At 41.3% G+C, this 18,311-nt stretch overlaps 2 protein-coding genes across 2 annotated transcripts in view; both read right to left on the bottom strand.

The window, feature by feature from the left end:
- Positions 1 to 10,633, bottom strand: part of RB195_011102 (uncharacterized protein) — a gene marked incomplete at both ends in the record, with an annotated part of 41,768 nt that extends 31,135 nt beyond the window's left edge. The window contains one exon of the mRNA XM_064192381.1: positions 10,609 to 10,633. Coding sequence (XP_064049964.1) covers positions 10,609 to 10,633 — 25 coding nt within the window. The remainder of the gene's footprint in view (positions 1 to 10,608) is intronic.
- Positions 10,634 to 11,949: 1,316 nt separating this feature from the next.
- RB195_011101 (uncharacterized protein) lies at positions 11,950 to 17,598 on the bottom strand (the record flags this gene model as incomplete). Its single annotated transcript, XM_064192380.1, has 8 exons — positions 11,950 to 12,090; positions 12,183 to 12,260; positions 13,279 to 13,353; positions 14,154 to 14,291; positions 14,952 to 15,071; positions 15,127 to 15,211; positions 16,181 to 16,248; positions 17,548 to 17,598. 8 exons carry the CDS (start codon positions 17,596 to 17,598, stop codon positions 11,950 to 11,952), a joined length of 756 nt encoding a protein of 251 aa, XP_064049963.1.
- Positions 17,599 to 18,311: the final 713 nt, after the last annotated feature.

The raw sequence follows: 18,311 nt of genomic DNA, 5'->3' as shown, positions 1-18,311 counted from the left end.
TGGGTTCACTTTAGTAGTAGGTAGGATTACGGGACACAGTTTGCAACGAAGAAAAGAAAAGGCAGGCTCCCTTCTCGCTACCCGTCCTCTCCCCTTCAACAGGCACTAGAATTAGAGGTCTCATTTCATCTGACGAGGCAACTCTTTACATCCACCGAATTTTACGAAATGAAAGTGGAATTCATCACTTGTACTGTGACAAGACTTGTTTCGTGGGATCAATTGGTGCTCTGATTCCTGAATTTGTAGTGAGTGTTTTAGGGAGTGTTTCGCATTTTCACTAAGATAGTTATCCTCGTCCCGAACGCTAATTTTCACTAAATGGACCCCAACACCGAGAATTTCGTTAAACGCTGCCTTTGAAAAAAGGTGCCTTTGGGTTCTACACCGATTTCTCTAGAAAATATATTAAGATATAAAGGCAGATAGCATATATATATATATATTCTTATTTTCTTTGTTCTTTCTTATTTTGTCAGATCACCGTGGTACCTAAGCATCTGCCTCAGCACGGCAACCATTTCCGTCGCACGGAACATGATCGTTGTTTGCTGTTTCATTAATGAAATTGCTTAATGCATTTAGGGTTCCAAACACAACGCGTACTCCACTTCTGGAAAATTGCCTTCCTTTTCCCTCTTGGAATGCTAAAAACGCTCTTCCCTAACAAAATTGCACTTCTTCATCTCACGTCATTTCTCTACAGCGACTTACGGGGAACAACTCTTGCCGTGCAAGTTTTATGAACAATGCCTTTCAAAAACAGCATTTTTCGATGATGTCATGGCTGTTAATCAAGATCCTCACTTTTTTATAGCGTTATTTCTGGCAAATTGCTCCTCGATTTTTCTTCTGTTCGTGAAGCGATCCGTTCTAAAAGTAATCAGGTGCCTGTTTCGCGGACACTTCTTGTGTCAACAAATGTACATTTAACAAATAATTACAATTGATTAGTTCCCATTTTACGATAAACAAGGTAGGGTAAAAATTAGGTATAGGTGAGGAAGCAGAACTGGACAAAGATGAAGGAAACTGCTCGCTAAATTTCTCGAACTCTTGAAATGTAGTCCGTTGATAGATAGTTCTCAAACCCTCGCAAATACGGCCCTCCTACCGCTGCCTGGAGCCATCACCAAATGGAAAATGACAAAATACATATCCAAATATGTGCGCCGTTAGAATCCGGGCTAAAAACGTCCTAGGCAAAAAGTTGTTTGTCTTTGCCAACATGCGAAAACACCAAAAAAGCCGGTATATCTCATTTAAGGGATCGTTGCTAGAGAACTTTCATTTCATGTAGCGCTTCAGAGGAAGTTCAAGAAAATACCATTGCTCGATCCTCGCCCTATAGCGCGCGCACACTTCCTTCAACTGACTGCGGTTCATGGCCGTGAACTCTGCCTCGATAGAGTCCCGGGGGAAGTTGAGGTTAGGGTGCTTGGGCTCATTGGTCTGTCCCTCGACAGCGCCCCACAGCAGTAGCAGTTCAAAGGGTACAGGTGGAGACTGGTAGAAGACAACAGGTCAAATTGCAGCTGCTAATTCTTTTGAACCAGATGGCCTCGGAGAGCATTTGGCGCACTTTGGTGATAGGTATTCTTCTTATGCTATGGCGAATCGTTTGGTTCAATCTCGGGAACGGAGTATCCGAAAATTCAATAATTTCGACTAGTGTTCTATCCGCGGCTATCGAAGGCTTAGGTTAATCGCAGGTTTTCTGCCGTATGGCTCGGTTATTCTGAAGTGATGAAGGTCACACTGATATATTTAGTTAAAGGCAGCATACCACAAATCGGACGTGGTGATGGAATCAACAGGAAAAGCTAGAGAAGCAGTTGTAGATTGCGGGATCAGGGGTGGTTCCGCTCACCTCTCCCTAATCGTCCTAAAGAACGGCGTGGGAACCACTATAGTTCCTACGAGGAACATTAAAACCCTAATCTTTATATGCTTTTGGTCCCCTCAGCAACCTATTCATAGGTTTCAATTGAATAGACGGTCGAGGAGAACTCACTGGCTTTCGACCGCTGCGCAGCTGGATGCGGCGCGTGTACAAAAGCGACGCGCACCAACTGAAATCTTCGTGAGAAACCGAGTCTTTCACGCCGTTTTTTTGAAACTACGATTAGGAAGAGCTGAGCGAAATCACCCCTGATCTACGACCCCGTATAGAGTCTGTCCATCGGAGATCCATACCAGATCGCCGGATGATTCTTGGGATGATGCTTTTAACTTTTGCACCAATTAGCGCCTACCCTTGAATTTGAATGTAGCTGGAACTTCAAATACAATTGTATGCTTCCTGTTGTTCTGGAACACACACCGCTACCATGTAGTAGTTAATGTTACAAACCAAAAGTCAAGAATGAAAAGCTTTTTTTTTTGAAGATTTGTGTCATTGTGAGATTCAAAGATTTATCCTCCTTATAAAACCTCATTGCGAAACGTCCACAATTTAGTCCTGGAAAACGTATACCCTTCACCAATAATTTGCGTGCTTTTCCTTTTCCACTCTCAAGTGTTATCTCCCGATTCTGATAATGAAACTCTCATAGGATAAATGCTAGTAAAGTTCTCATCCACTCAAGAAATGAATTCAGTCTAAATGGACTCTTTGTTCTTCAGCGCTCAGGTTCCGCTTGGAACTTCCTACTAACTATAATTTTTCGATACCTACCCTGTGCTCCGCTCCAGCGTGAACGAAATTGATGAGTGAGATCAACAGCCATGTTGTGGACGTGGCGAAAGGTGAAATGAGGATACCAGTTGCACCTACTCAGCATCGGAAACTACCGCCAAACTCAAGTGTGAATGTGACTGAAGTACGTTTAGCGGCTCGTTGAGGAGAGAAAGAAAAAGAAATCAAAGCAGCAACGTCTCGCTCAAGAACCAGATTCAGCGGCCCCAGAAATCCAACGGAAAACGATTTTCAGCACTGTCTTCACAGTTACTGTTACTTAAAGGCATCACCCCACGAATCTGAAGTGGTGCAGATTTCAGGTGGAGTATTCGTATACGGGATGGGAGACTACGGAGAGGGAGGTGATTCCGTCATTTCTTCCTAATTGCCGTAAAAAACGGCCGGGAATATGCGGCGCGGCACAAGACTGGCGCGCTCCAATCGAACCTCCCGTACAAAATGGTGCGCCAAAATGAATGAAGCCGTATCTTCCGGGCCATTTTTTACGGCAATTAGGGAGAAATGGACGGAATCACCCCCTCTTCGTAGTCTCCCATCCTGTATATGAATACTCCACCCGAAATCTGGACCACCTCAGATTCGTGGGGTGATGCCTTTAACGGGAAATTGGGAAATTCGCCAAAGACTACGACAGCATGGCGGAATAATTTAGCACGTCGTCTAGACGTGTCTCTATACGACCAAGCAGTGAAATGCAAAAAGACGTCTGAATTGTTAGGGCCCATGCACCTATGAAAATTGCTCAGAACTATAACGAGGACGGTTTTTACGATGTGTTCCACTCAAGTCATTGTCAGCTTTGATGCAGATGCGCAGATAATTCGAATAACAATCCGGTGAGGCTGGAAACGGTACCACCCCGTCGGGCAAAAGTCAAAAAACGATTGTCGCTAACTAGACACGTTGTGAGGACCTCGTCACTGCTACTACGTTTAAAGGCATCATCCCACGAATCTGAGGTGGTACGCATTTTAGGTGGAGTATTCGTATACGGGATCGTAGATTATGGAGAGAAGGATGATTCCGTCCATTTCTTCCTAATTGCCCTAAAAAACGGCCCGGAAGATACGGCTTCGGGTGTTCCGGCGCGCTACTTTCCACGAGTCCGATTGGAGCGCGCAAGCCGTATGCACACGCCGCATCTTCCGGGCCGTTTTTTCCGCCAATTTGGAAGAAATGTACGGAATCACCCACCTCTTCATAATCTACGATCCCGTATACGAATACTCCACCTGGAATCCGTACCACCTCAGATTCGTGGGGTGATGCCTTTAACAGAGAAGAAACTTCATGTTGTCATTAAATCTACCCAAAGAGTAGTCAGGATATTGTGAAGAAAACGCTTTCGCTCTTCTTAGTCAAGTTCTAATGGCTCTGATTTGCGAATAGACATTACGAGCAGAATAGTTTCAATAGGTAAGGTCGAACACAGTCTAATGTTTTACTAAAACAGTATACCAGCAACATAGAGAGGTTCTAAACAAACAATCGCTGACAATGAAGGGACATACTAATTTGGAAAAAGCACTTCAACACTTGAGTGAATCGATGAAAAACATCAGTTCATGAACTCGTACACGTCCAACAACCACGCTCAGCAGGAAACCAGTAACCCATTCAGAGTTTTTGGTCTGCATCAAAATGAACGGCGGTTTCGTGGAAACGATGGATTTTAAAAAAAGAATGGTAAAATCTCTTCCCCAGTCCTGAGATGGCGAAGATCGTCCGTTTAATTTAGATCACGAATCTATGGTGGTACGGATTTCATTTCGAGTAACTAAAAAATTCCTCCACCTAGTTTAATATGGATAATATATAATAATAATATAATTAATAATAATATAATGATAATACTAATTATAATTTAATACGGATCGACAAAGAACAATTACTATGACTCCAGTGCCATCCATACAAACTAAATTCTTTGAAGTAGTAACATATTGAAAGGAAATCCAGCTTGGAAGACAATTGGAAGAACTGGCGGGTGAACTCGGTTGCTTTTGTTGCATGCTAAAAACAACAAGAACTAAAACAGAGATATCCAACAGGAAATTGCTAAGACGAGCTCGGGATTGAACCCCCTAAAAACAGTAGGCCACGATTCTGGCGTGGTAAGGGAAAAGCCAGAGATAGAATTATAGACAGCGGGATCTGGGATGGTTTTGTTCATCTTTCTCTAGTCGTAACAAAACTGCAGGGGATTTTTTTGACCATTTCAGTTGCAACGCACCACATTCGTACACGTGTCGCGTCCAGGTGCGAGCGGTCGAATGTCAGTGATGTCCTTCCACAACCTATTCAACTGACACAGATAAATAGGTTGCTCAGAGGACCGGAACGTACGCAACAGTTGTACGAATGTGGCGCTTTGCAACTGAAATCGTCAAAAAAAATCCCCCACAGTGGCACGTTCTAACGTACCTCGTAGGAACTAAAGTGGTCCCCACGCTATTTTATACGAGATGGATTAGGGAGAAATGAGCGGAACCACACCGAATCTCGCAAACTACAACACCAGTTCTAGTTTTTCCTGCGCATTCCCTCACCACGCCATATCCGCCGTATGCTGAATTCTCCGAAATACCTGCGGTTGACTACCATCGCCAGCGAAGTTAGAGGCATCACCCCATGAACACAGTGGTGCGAGGTTTCAGGTGGATTATACGGGGTCGTAGATTATGGGGAGGAGGGTTTCTTTAATTTCTTCCTAATTGCCGTAAAAAACGGCCCTAAAGATGCAGCGCGTGCACAAGGCTGGCGCGCTTCAATCGAACTCGTTGTAGAAAATAGCGCCCCGCGACGCTCAAAGCCGCATCTTCCGGGCCGCTTTTTTACGGCGTTTGAGAAGAAATGGATGGGATCACTCCCCTCTCTATAATCTACGATCCCGTTTACGAATATTCCACCTGAAATCCGTACCACCTCAGATTCGTGGGGTGATGCCTTTAAGCACTCTATCTGTCCGCCATTTCCATGTCATGATGTAAGAGTTGGGCGACGTTGGCACCACTGTCCACGGTGATTAAGCACGATATGTCTCCATTAGTTAACTCGGGCAGAAGACATGCCACCATGAAACGTAGAAGTGGGCATGGTGTGAATTCAGGTGACACGTGGAAAATATCACCATTCTCAATTGTCCTCCAGAGCAATTGCGGAAAAATGTCCTCGCTTCCTCCTGTTCTTTTAAGGATGCTTGATGCTCAGATCCGTTTTGGAAAGGTACCTGGTGAACGACGGAAGTTCCGGATGGAAATGATGAAAGGAGATCTACGGATAAACGTCTGATAGAGTCTCGCGCAAAATGTTAACCATGAAGCAGCGGCGAGTGGATCGTTTTTTTAACTCACGTTGCTGGCGACTTGATAAGATGTTCAAGCGCCAAGCACCTCACAGAAGGCGAAGGCAACCGAACATAAAATGGTGCTTTCCAGCTGTTGCAGGCCGCACTAAATACCCAGTTACTTCCAAAGTTCTCTCTATATTTTGACGTTCTACGACATTTTCAACTGCTCTCTCTTTCCTTGCAACTCTGCCCAACTTATACTTTGCTGTCGGTTGATCTCAGATTCTATTACAGAGGCGGAATGACGGTCTATGCCCAAGCTTGTCGATACAAATTATTGCACTCTAAGCAATCTTCCTCATTGAACTCTTGGCATTGGCGGCGACTGATCAAAGTTTCAAACACCTGCACGCAACTCGATGAAGGAAGCCTTGGAAAACTAATGGTAGTTTTCGTACAGATTCATGTATTGTACTTCAGATTTGCTTGGTAGTCCAGTTAGCCTAAGATATTCCTCCTATAGAAAACAAGCCTCTTGTACGAACTTTATTATGAGGTACCTTATGACACCAAACGAAATTCCCTACGAAGAACCTTATGACGCCAACTTTTTTGCACGCACCGTTCCACTAAACAGCCTATTCATTGGTTTTACTTGAACAGCCCGCTGGAGAAACTGGTAATCGTCCACTCGCTCGCAGAATCAGCGCGTGCGTGGGAGTGGCACGTTTCGAGGCCCTTTGTAGAAAAATTTGTGCAGCAAGGCCGTTCTCCACGCCGTTTTCCAATGGAAAATGGGCGATCACATGCTCATACTCGTACTCGCACCCCCAATCCTACTTTTTCATGGAGAAACCCGAGTATCGTTGATTTTTTGGTATGCTGCCTCTAAACTCGCCATAATGCTGCTTCCACTGCTTCAACTCTTTCAATCCTTGCTTTCGATAAGTCGCCTGATATGCATGGGCGAATTTTCGATCTTTATGTTGGAAGTTTCCAGAATTCCATCTCTTTAAAGCTAATTGTTATCCCTCACCTTTAACGCACTCACTGCTACACATATACCTGATAGCGCTCCAAACACTGTCACCGACGACAATTTTCTATGAAAACTATAGTCGGATCAAAACGTCATGAAGCTCGGTGCAGTTGCGTAAGCGGCTGCGCTCGAAGCAGCGCGGCAGAACTAGCTGTCGAAATCGAAACGGGACCACCGCGAACTGAACTTGCGCAACCGCACCGATCTTCATGTCGTTTTGACTCGACTGTACATCTTTATCATGCGTCATTACTTGACAACTACACCTGCCGTCCAAATTCGTGGAAACTGAAACAAAACTACATAAATTAGACATTTTAAATCTCTCCATTAATGATAAAACCGGTCTGATATTCGAAAATTGCAACTTGAATTCGAGAACGAAAGAGACAACAGCACGTGCAACCTTTTCACTTAACATTTGGTCCACTTAGAACATCGGTCTCTCCTCATTACAAACATCTGTCTGGAATTATCAAGTACAGGGTGGTCCACATTAAGTGTGGCGCAAAAAAAAAACTACCCACAACGTAGCATCAATCAATCGATATAAGAAGTTTTTTCTACACAATAGTCACAAAATCCTACATAAGATCTCACATATCACATCCAAAATTATTGCCTTTAGCTTCAATACAAAAATCCAATCTCTTCCGGAAATTTTTGAGGATGCGCGCGATCATTTCCCAAGGGCCATATTTTCTCCAGCACTCTCATAAGCGAATCCAGTAAATTGTACTTGAAAGAGCAGGCTTTTTGCTCTAGAACCGATCATACCGCAGAACCCAAAGAGTTGAAATCGGGCGAGTTTGACGGCCAAACACATCCGACCAGAAATCCAGAAGATTTGTCTCACACCACTCCAGCGTCTTCTTTGCGCCGTGGGCTGGGACCCAGATTTCAGGAAGGTCCAGTCAGTGTCCTTACCGGTTTTTTTTTCTCAAGGAAGCACCGCATCTCTGGAGTCCATAGCACATCACACTTCATGTGGACCACCCTGTATAGCTCAAATGCGATGGAAAAAAAACCACGTTCCTCGATATAAACATTCACTAATCCTCTGAAAAAGGCAGTAGACCTTCAAAGTCTGGAAAGGCCGTGAAGCAGTGTTTGAAGAAAAAATTTCTGTTATAAACAAGATGGAGCGAAAAGGAAAGAGTTCTCAAGAGGCTACAGGTTTTTGGAATCCTAATATTGTTTGCTTTTCCATGTCACACAGCATATTCGAGAAACAAACGCCCCAGAAGCAGCTAGACACCGAAAAGTTCTAATTTCCTCTTTGACATTTTTATTGGCATCTCTTCATTTACCATAAAATTATGGCAGCCTTTTGTTATTATGGCATTATAGAGGAAAAGGAATCCAGCGCTGGCTGTGGTCAGACACTTCTATAACGCAACCGTTGACTTACTTGACATAGAGGCATCTACTAATAGATGCGATATCATAAAACAAAAACAAGGGCGAACATTGGAATAGAAAATGATCTACAAAAGTTGCAAATTAAAGGCATCACCCCACGAATCTGAGGTGGTACGGATTTCAGGTGGAGTATTCGTATACGGGATAGTAGATTACGGCCGTCCATTTCTTCCTAAGTGCCGTGAAAAACGGCCCGGAAGATGCGGCCTGTGCACAAGGCTGGCGCGCTCCAGTCAAACTCCTTGTAGAAAATAGTGCGCCAGAACGCCTGAAGCCGTTATTTACGGGCCGTTTTTTACGGCAATTATGGAGAAATGGACAGAATCACTACCCTCTCCATAATCTACTATCTCGTATACGAATACTCCACCTGAAATCCGTACCACCTCATATTCGTGGAGTGATGCCTTCAAATCCGGAATTAGAAAGTGAAATTCACTTGAAGAGTAAAAAACTGAAAATTAACCTTCTTGTTATATTAAGTATATAAAATAAAAGCTGACATGAAATGAAAGATCAAATGATACACCGGTACCGATGCGTGTAACACCACAATGTACGAGACATAAAATTCGTGTTGAAATCCGTTTGTCCATTAAAATCATAACAAAGAAAGAAATTTAAACATTACGCTTTTGCCCTTCATTAAAGTGTCATTCATCGCACCAAGCCATAATGTATGAAATCGGTGTCTTTTTCCAAGTATCCTCACACTTCAATCGCAGTTCGATATGTTCATGCACTTTCAGTCAACGCACATGCTTCCAGCCTTCAATACTCCATCCACAATTTGATACAAAGGGACTTCTCTCGAAATTTCTCACATTAGGAAGCTGACAATATATAGTCGAGTCAAAAACGACATGAAGTACGGTGAAATTGCGTAAGCGGCTGCGCTCGAAGCGACACGATGGGGATTGCAGTTGGAATCGGCGTGGGACCATCGCGTAACACAGCGATGGATGGCGCTAGTAAGGGTCCCCTGAATTCTAACCGCTCCGTTCCACCGCACGGCTTCGAGCGCAGCCGCTTACGCAACTGCTCCATGCTTCATCGTTGTGAGCCGCCTACATATACCAAGTGCTACATCGTAGACTAAAAGTTGTACATCATTGCTTTCGTTGCAAGCCTTTAAAAAAGATTAAATCGGAAAGGGAGGAAAATGGGCTAGATGAATCCAGTGGAAAATAATAAAGTATTCACAAATCATGAAGAAATGTCATATGTGTGCGGAATACAAGGAGATAGGCTCTCCGAAGGAAGTGAGTCGAAAAAATTTGCCGAAATCTCTTTTATTGCATTAATGCATTAATCATTGAAAAAGTTGACTAACTCGATTTTTGAGCGTTAAATTTCAAGCAGCATCTTACCTAAAGTCACTGCACAAATATTGCACAGTGAGGTCACGAAACGAAAAAATGTTCAAGAAGACGATGAAGTTTGAAACGGAATTGAAAGCAAACATCCGATTAAAATAGGCAAATAGCAAATAGAATAAAAAGCCAGTATTTCACCAGTCCCCAATTCTTTATCTCCACTTGGCAGTGGAATATGTAACTGAACCACAAATGTTACCGTAATCGTCGCGGTGAAGAAACACGGCGGGTTCAACATAAGTCCTATTGTATCCTACAGAAGTGATTTTTTTCTACGAAAATCAACAACCAACAAATCACAGACACACTGAGATTGGAGAATAAACTACTCGTTGATGGTTGGAGCATAGGAGGCATTCTATCGAAGTTCAGTGTCGCTACGCACATTCCCTGTTACTTTCATTTAGTAAGAAATTGTAGCGATCTCATTCAAGAAGTGAAATAAGGGAATTTTCACGAAATGCATGAGCAAAAGTTGAGAACGGAGGCATAATTTCTGTAGTTTTGTTTGCGCGACGCTATTGATTGAATAGAGAAAGAATTTGAGGTTTTCAAAAAATTGTCCTGCAATATCCACCTGCCGGCTACCTAAAATGAATCGAAAAACGAACTGAGAACCAGTAATCAGCGCATCTGTTTCCTGAACGTTTAACCACCTAATGCCATTCCTGACGACCTAATATGCAATTACTCGGCTGGCAAAAGGATGCACGCCTTTCTTTGCGCTCAACACACAGCCGCGCCCTTAGCATATCCACGAAAAAGACGGTATTGAACTCACATGTTGCAGCTCGGGTGGTGGCCATCGAGGGGGTCACCGTCGGCTCCCGAATAGGAGTTCCAGTCGATGATGACGACGACTGTTCTCGTCGAACAGCGAGGAATCGACGGCTGCGTGGCTAGGTTAGAGAAGCGCCCGAAAAAGCTCTATGCGAAAATCGATAGCAGCGAGGCATTCGTTCATACATATATCCCCTCGGGGCGCTTCCTCAGTACACAACTCTTCTTACTTCGAAATCGTTTCACCTGCTACTATAACAGGTCTACTACAATATTTTTGTAGTGAATGGGAACTGGGTGGTGCGAAGGAGCTCATTATATATATATATATATATATATATTCATTATTTATATATAATATTCATTAGTGGATTCAGAAAGTTCATTAATCCCTATGGGCTCAGTTCAGAGTCGTTTGAAGTTCATGAACGCGACTTGACATATCGGCTCGCGCCTGCAAATCATTGTGTATTATTGCTCATTCTATGTGTCAAGTCAGTATTTTCATTCTCCCAGACAGGTCTGACACTAATTTATCGATCCATGAAAGGCCCGATCCGCTTTATGAGATTTCATCCAACGACAATCGACCACGCAGTCATAGTCGAACCTCTCACCGATTGCTCTAACTCCACCTCGACTACTTCATAAAGAACTGGCAATAAATTGCCGGTGGATTTGTGGACTGCTGTAGCAATTCTGGAATTAATCGGCAATCATTGAACCACATTTCGCCAACAAAAAGAGGTCTCGTGCCGCGAGACACTTCGAATGCAAGCCATTACCGTCAAGCTTAGATAAAAACCTGTACATTGAAAATCAGCCAGCATTTTCAAAGAAACCACGAGTTAACATCTCGAAACACTACTCATGGCCATCTTTCGTTTATTCGCTCCCAGGAATTAAAAAGAATGGTAATGAGGTGAGCTACAAACACATGCTGATCATGAAACTTTGTCTGAACATGATACTGATATGTACTAATTATACTCAATGAAGGATATGCGACTGATACAACTAATGCGATATGATTGAGCAGATCTTTCCAAACATGCTGGACGATGAACCACAACATACGAAGTATTCTACTGCTCGGTCTGAAGTCGATAAGCACCGATATCCCCTGCAGTCACGAGAATCAAGCAGCGGTTAAGAAATAAAGTTTCTGAGGATTTATCGAGCAGAGCTTCAATTCCAACAAACTCTACACAACTCTAACGAAGTCTACATAACAATAACAACAAATACTGTAACAAGGTGCGGATTAGTTTTCATTATAAGTGGAACAGTGAATTCAAGATTTAAAAAAAAACAGTAACCATTACAAGAGATCCATCAAATATCACGACGCTATCGAGGCCAATTTCCCGTTGACTGATACTCCACTCTTAGCCAACTTTGCCTCAAACAACTCTTCAGCTCCGTCATCGTCCCCAGCTGCTTCTCTGTATGCACTCAACACTGTTTTACGCAACTTTTTAATCTAAAACCACCAAGAGGAAAATGATGACAACAAATAACGATCTTTAAAACATATAACAATGTCTTTGCAAACAATGCTATGCGAAAACGAACCTTCATTTCCCCACCAGCTTCACGCAATTTCCGCTTTATTGTCGCCTTCCACTTGAAATTGACAGCGGGAGAAGAATCCTATGAAGAAAATCTTGAAGGAGGTATCTCAGAAGGGCAAATATGGAGCGAAGATAGATAGCGAAGAGGAGCATAATGGAAAATAATAAGTGAAAAAAGTGCACCAAAGTGTTCAAATACACCTTTAAATGCTTTAAATTAAAAATTAAAATGTCAGAGGTTTATACGGTAAGAATAAGACCGAGAACAAATCAACACTAGCGCAAATTATTTTAGTTATCCTAGGAAAATATTTGTACGCATAAAAATTCAAGTAAAAAGAAAAGAACTCTCCGACCGAGTTCATTAAGAAGCAGCACATGTTTCGCCGCAAATAATGAAAACCAATATTTTCAAAACTGAAATGCAGGAGAAGAAAGCTCAGCCCGAGTGTGGCCTTTCGAAAGGTGGGAAGCATGAAAGTTCAATAGTGGAAGAATATCCTTGATTATTGCAGTCATCAAAACTCCAACAACCTAAAAGTTGAAGAGATCACATTTTGAAGAACAAAAAATACCAATAATTTTTTCCAAGATCTAAGGCAATCTGCCGACTTTCATCGCAAGACAGAGTAAGCGCTTGGGAACTCTCCGAGTCGGACCGTGAAGCAACATTTATGAAGGAAATTCGACCTTGAGCATGAAGTCAGTGTTTAGAGTTGCAGCCACAGTGCAAGATCTGATTATGCGGAAGCACTCTAACACATTTCCATTACAGACGTACAAGAACTTAACTACCGGAAGTCGCATTTAGTGGAAATCAAAATTAGATCGATGATATTCCCTTGTTTGGGAATTTCCTTCCTTTGGTGCAGTTTCAATTTCTGAGAAATGGAAATCTCATTTCATTCTCGTTAATGATTAGTTCATGCATTCATTTGTGAATACCGATAATGTTGAGGATCTCGCAGACGAATCTCTCGTTAAAAATAAATTCAAATACGAATTTAAAATGATATGTTACGGTAAATTGTTGGGGATTGAGTAGCAACCCAAGCAATGCCCTCATTTTAATAGTTACAAATGCTCAAGAAACATACGTCATTTCCATTCGGCTGCATGTTACCGTTTTCGTCTTGCTTTCCAGATTCCGATGTAGGAGCTTGTTTCTCCTCCTGCAAAGAAAAAAGAATTTTTGGATGATTACTTCCACAATTGTAATCGGGTGGTTATCGTTAGATACCCGCAGCCTCCGTGACAACCAATCCTTAGGGGAAACAACTGGGCACGGCTATCGTTAATTGCTCTACGCAGGAGTTAATAGCGTCAGCAGAGTATTGCGCTGCGTTTGCCTTATGTCCCGTCCATTATATCGTCTCTGATACTGCATACGAAATAGCAGAAATAGAAAATAATAGTGTCTTATTTATGTAAAACAAACTAATCGAAATTTTTACAAACTATTACGGTATCTTACTTGGGTTAACTAGTCTGTATAGGTACAAACATACATCTATATCTTCTAAATAGTTTTTTTCAATTACAAATCTACGTCTTTCAGAGATAATGTTCTCGTTTCTACACCTTCTAATTTTGGAACGTTTTCAATTTTCAGCTTCGTTTATGTTTTCTTATGTTGTTTTTTTTTGTACAAATCTTCTACGTTCTTTCTTCATTTTTAGCATTTTCAATTTCTACGATTTTTTCCACTTGCTACGTTGGTACCTTTTCGTCATTTGAACGTTCCTAGAAGTCATCTCTATCACTTAATAATAATAAAATAATAATAAATAATACAAACACGGCATATGATCTCAATTACATGGTGATGGATGGGCGTGGCTTAGTGATCACAGTTAGCCTAAGATATGCCTGCTCTGGCCTACCGACAGCCTCTTCTGTAGGCACTTAATCGCCTGCGGGTACCCTAACGACTGATCCATTGTAATCATGTGGAACCCAACACACTCATTACCATCTCTTTAGCTTCCCTTTCCTCTTTTTCCTTCTTCAACTTTTCAGCTTCGTTAGCAATTGCTTTCCATGCCATTTTACACAACGCGCTGTCTCGTATTCGACATGAGTTGGTCAAGAAATTGATGAACTTAGCCTCCTAAAGAAGACTCGTATAGCAGCCGCAATTACAAGAGCTAAAACTGACCTGAAGAAAAAAAGAAACTGAAATGAAAAACCATACATCAAAAACAATGTATCACATCCAACAAAATTTGCATTTTTAAAAGGAAGAAACTCGAAGAACACTTCATTCGAAACGCAAAGGGCAAAGCAAAGGGAAGACGAAATAAGCTCTCCAAATTAGCAGATATGGTGAGAAAGAAGGTCTCTTTGACTGACGTTTGGCAGATAGTTTCCTTTACGGTTGCAGAGACTGTTTAAAAAATTCAAATCTGATGAGTTCTAGCAAAATAGGACATATAAACACTTTCATGATCCACAGTTACACCACACTCTCTTCGATAAGAATGACATATATTTCTGCATCTTTATTGGTAGTTCATCAGAAATTGTACATATCTTAAACAACAAAACTTCATTTCCTGACAATTTCATCATTTTTGAATCTTGGCATTTCCATTCTGCCTAGGTCACTAATTTAAGAAGATCCACGAGGATCTGGCATGAACTTGTTATCGTAACACATTTTTGAAGGATCTTCGCTAGTAGGTTTAGACACATTAGTTTCATTTCGGTCGGCAAGCTCGAACCTTTGTCAAGGTATTAGTAGAATGCATTGAAATGATTAGAAACATACTTTGCGAGGGATGTTATTGTATCCTTGGATATTCTGCAGCAACGACTTCAGTTTCGGGTCTTTCACACATTCGACAGCTCGTTCCACTTGTTCACACCAGGCATTCTGTTTCATTTCTCCCTGAGTTTGCAACAATACAACACGTAATAAATAAGCAAGCACAAATACTGCGTACCTTTGCTTCCTTCTCAACGTAGTTCTTTGATCCATACTTTTGGTTTTCGCTTATACATTTGATGTGTAGTTGGTAGTTTTGTGGACTAAAACCAAATTATACGTCAGGATAGTAGTGATGAAGTCAACACATTCATTGAAAACAAAATCGCGTTGAAGATAGCATATAAGAATACAATGCGCAGCATATATCCGACACACAAAAAAGAGAAATTGATACGAGAAAATAGGATAAAATGCCTAATCAAAAAAATCCACTTATTGGATAACATAACAAAACCCATGAAGTTTTCCATAATTAACTCACACAAGGTGAATGTGAATGGACGAACCACAAACAAAAAAGTATACGCCGAAACAAAAAAGATATTTTAAAAAAGATAAAAAGATAAAAGAATAAAAAAGAGAAAGGTAGAAAAAATTTTAAAAATGAAAAAGAATACGCCAAAGAGCGAAATAGAAACGAAATACCCAAAAACAGTAAAATATATCCAAAAACAGGTGTTTATTAAACAGTCCTTAAAGACAGTATACCACGAAATTGACGATGTTGGGATCTCTCCAGAAAATGATAGAGTGAGGGGCGTAGATTATGAGTATGAGTGTGTTCACATCCAATTCCCCTATTCATTTTAAAAGGTGAAGCATGAGAAACGGCCTTATTGTACGAGTTTTCGTTCAAAAACGCCGTTTCTCATGCATTTTCCCACTACGACTAGGGAGATCGGAGACATGCTAAATCAAGCAACTACGCACTACATTTCTAACATGAATGAGCGCATATGAAAGTATTCCTTGATCGATTCACTTTTTTGCTATGCAGACACTCGAGCAAAAACTTGATACATTCGAGTATACGAAGGAATTAGAATTGACGTAATCTAAGCAAGAGTTAACATCTTCTGAAAAATTAACTGTATGCAGCGGAAGACCTGCTACAAACACACAATCCACTAAAATTAGGAGTGTAGGAGAAGAATACGATCTGAGAGGAACATCCAACAATTAATAAGTTTCTACACATTAAACGTAAAAAATGTTAAAAACAAACTCACGTGAAACAAACTTGACAGTCAATGCAACTATAACTCTGAGAGCGGCACCTGTACGAATGCTTCTCCACCTGAACAAAAAGCCTTCATTCCGGTTGTTTATCACAACCTACTATTCCTAAAGCAAAGGATAAAGTGAACATCGCTCATCAATTTCTATGGGAATGCTTTTACGCGTAAACGCATCCCCATAAAAATTCATACTTCAAGACTTCAATACAGAATCTTTTAAGATCCATGAACACGTGTGCAGCATTGGACTCTCTTTCTGACAGTGCTACACGCACTCCTCCACTTTGCAATGGATAAAACATTTAGGACATGTAAATGATTAGTAGAGAAAGTTGTATCAAGATAGAACATATTTCGGCACAAAGAACTTCTAAGTAAAACATCTCCCAATCGAACGGGAAAGCGGCCTAAGGGTTAGGAGGTTAGGATCGGGTTGGGAGCCCTTCTACCACCGTTCTTTGCTGTAGTTCGCCATGCTCCCACCTCAATTCCAATCGCTGTCTCCACCGCAGCCGCTTATGCAACTGCCCATGCTTCATGTCATTTGACCCGACTATGTTACTGGAGCCCGAGTAGCAAATAGGCGAAAGACAGGAGCACAAGTGAAAAGCAGCAGCAGATCAGGTTATATTGGACTACTTCTCCAAAATCAACAACGTAAAAATCCTAAATCTGCCTACTCCTTCTCACAGTTTCTCTTTAAATGCTGCGGTGTGAGAATAAACTCGCAATTAACTTCGCGCATTTGTTTTCGTGTGTAGCAAAGAATACTGACAAGCCTACTATCTTTCTTTCTCTATCCCTCTTAAGATACAGCAAATCCTTTAGGCGAATAAACTGTGAAAACTACTCCAAAGACAGCGTATCACGAGGTTCCGATGATGGGGTCTTCTACACGAGCAGGCAGTGATAGGGTGAAGTTTACGAAAATGCGCTCATACCAATTCGCTATCTGAGTCCGTGATTGTGCAGGTGCGGTAGCTTATGCTGCAAATTTAAGTTACACCCGCTGGATCACAAAGCGTTAGTCGAGCTGCTCGCATTCTATGGCGTAATATGCTACATCGTTAGGGAAACGAAAATACCCGTAGCGATTGATACACACGTCCTTTTGAATTTTTGAGGATTTGAGCTGATCCCTCTCATACTCGTGAACTACACCGCTTCGTCCAGCTACTTGTGCAAATATTCCAACATCGAATCTTTCGTTAGACGCTGCCGTTAAAGCGATGAACAACAGACAGAAATGTCCCAAAAAGGGAAAAAATAACTGAATTAGAAATGCCCAAGTTTATTAATGACGTAATTTTTCAAGTAAAAAAAAGAAGTAACGGGGCCAGAGGGGAAAATAAAATCACCTGGTTCTTTTTTAATGACTCGCCGCATTGATCACAGGCAAAAAATACCATCTAAACAACCTTGTTTTTTATCGTGTGTTAGAAACATCATTACAGAGGTATCAAAGATATACAAATTCATAGGGTGGCAGAAATGTGCAACAAAGATTTCCAAAGTATTTATAAGGACTGAAACCAAGCAAATCCACATTCAAATAACAACACGTATGAAAATTCGTGACAAATTAATCCTTTGTTTTAACCTAACTTAAATACAGATAAAGTTTACCCAAGATGATGAGAAGACGAAAAAATATAAATTGAAGAAGATTAAGAAATCAAAAATAAATATTGGAGAAAGGATCAAACGGGATAGAAATTTCATCACAATATCAAATGACTGACCGTAATAACAACAAACCCATCGGATCATAAAATCACAACACAACAGTTTTCATTATGCAAAAGAATTGACACAAGTGCCACTAATACAGAAATAGATATAAACGCATCTTCATCGATGAGAAGTGACAGTAAATAGTTGGCAACATCTTCGAATTAATATCAAAGGTAGCCCGATTATCAGTAACTCAAAACTTCATAGAATAGGGAACATCAGGAAATTGGCTCCGCACTATTGTAGATTTCAAAGGAGTTGTCTTTGTGTCTGAGCCAATGGTTCGCTCAACGGTTATTCTGTAGCTCAGTTAGTCATACTACTCCGCTTTTGTTAATCTTCTAAGTTTGTGGGTAACATATCTCTCCGAGTGGCTAATTCGAAACCC

The sequence above is a fragment of the Necator americanus genome, chromosome III, assembly GCF_031761385.1.
Source record: "Necator americanus strain Aroian chromosome III, whole genome shotgun sequence".
In the NCBI taxonomy this organism is placed as follows: domain Eukaryota; kingdom Metazoa; phylum Nematoda; class Chromadorea; order Rhabditida; family Ancylostomatidae; genus Necator; species Necator americanus.
Note: the sequence above shows the minus strand (reverse complement) of the source record. Positions and strands in the feature narration are given on the sequence as shown.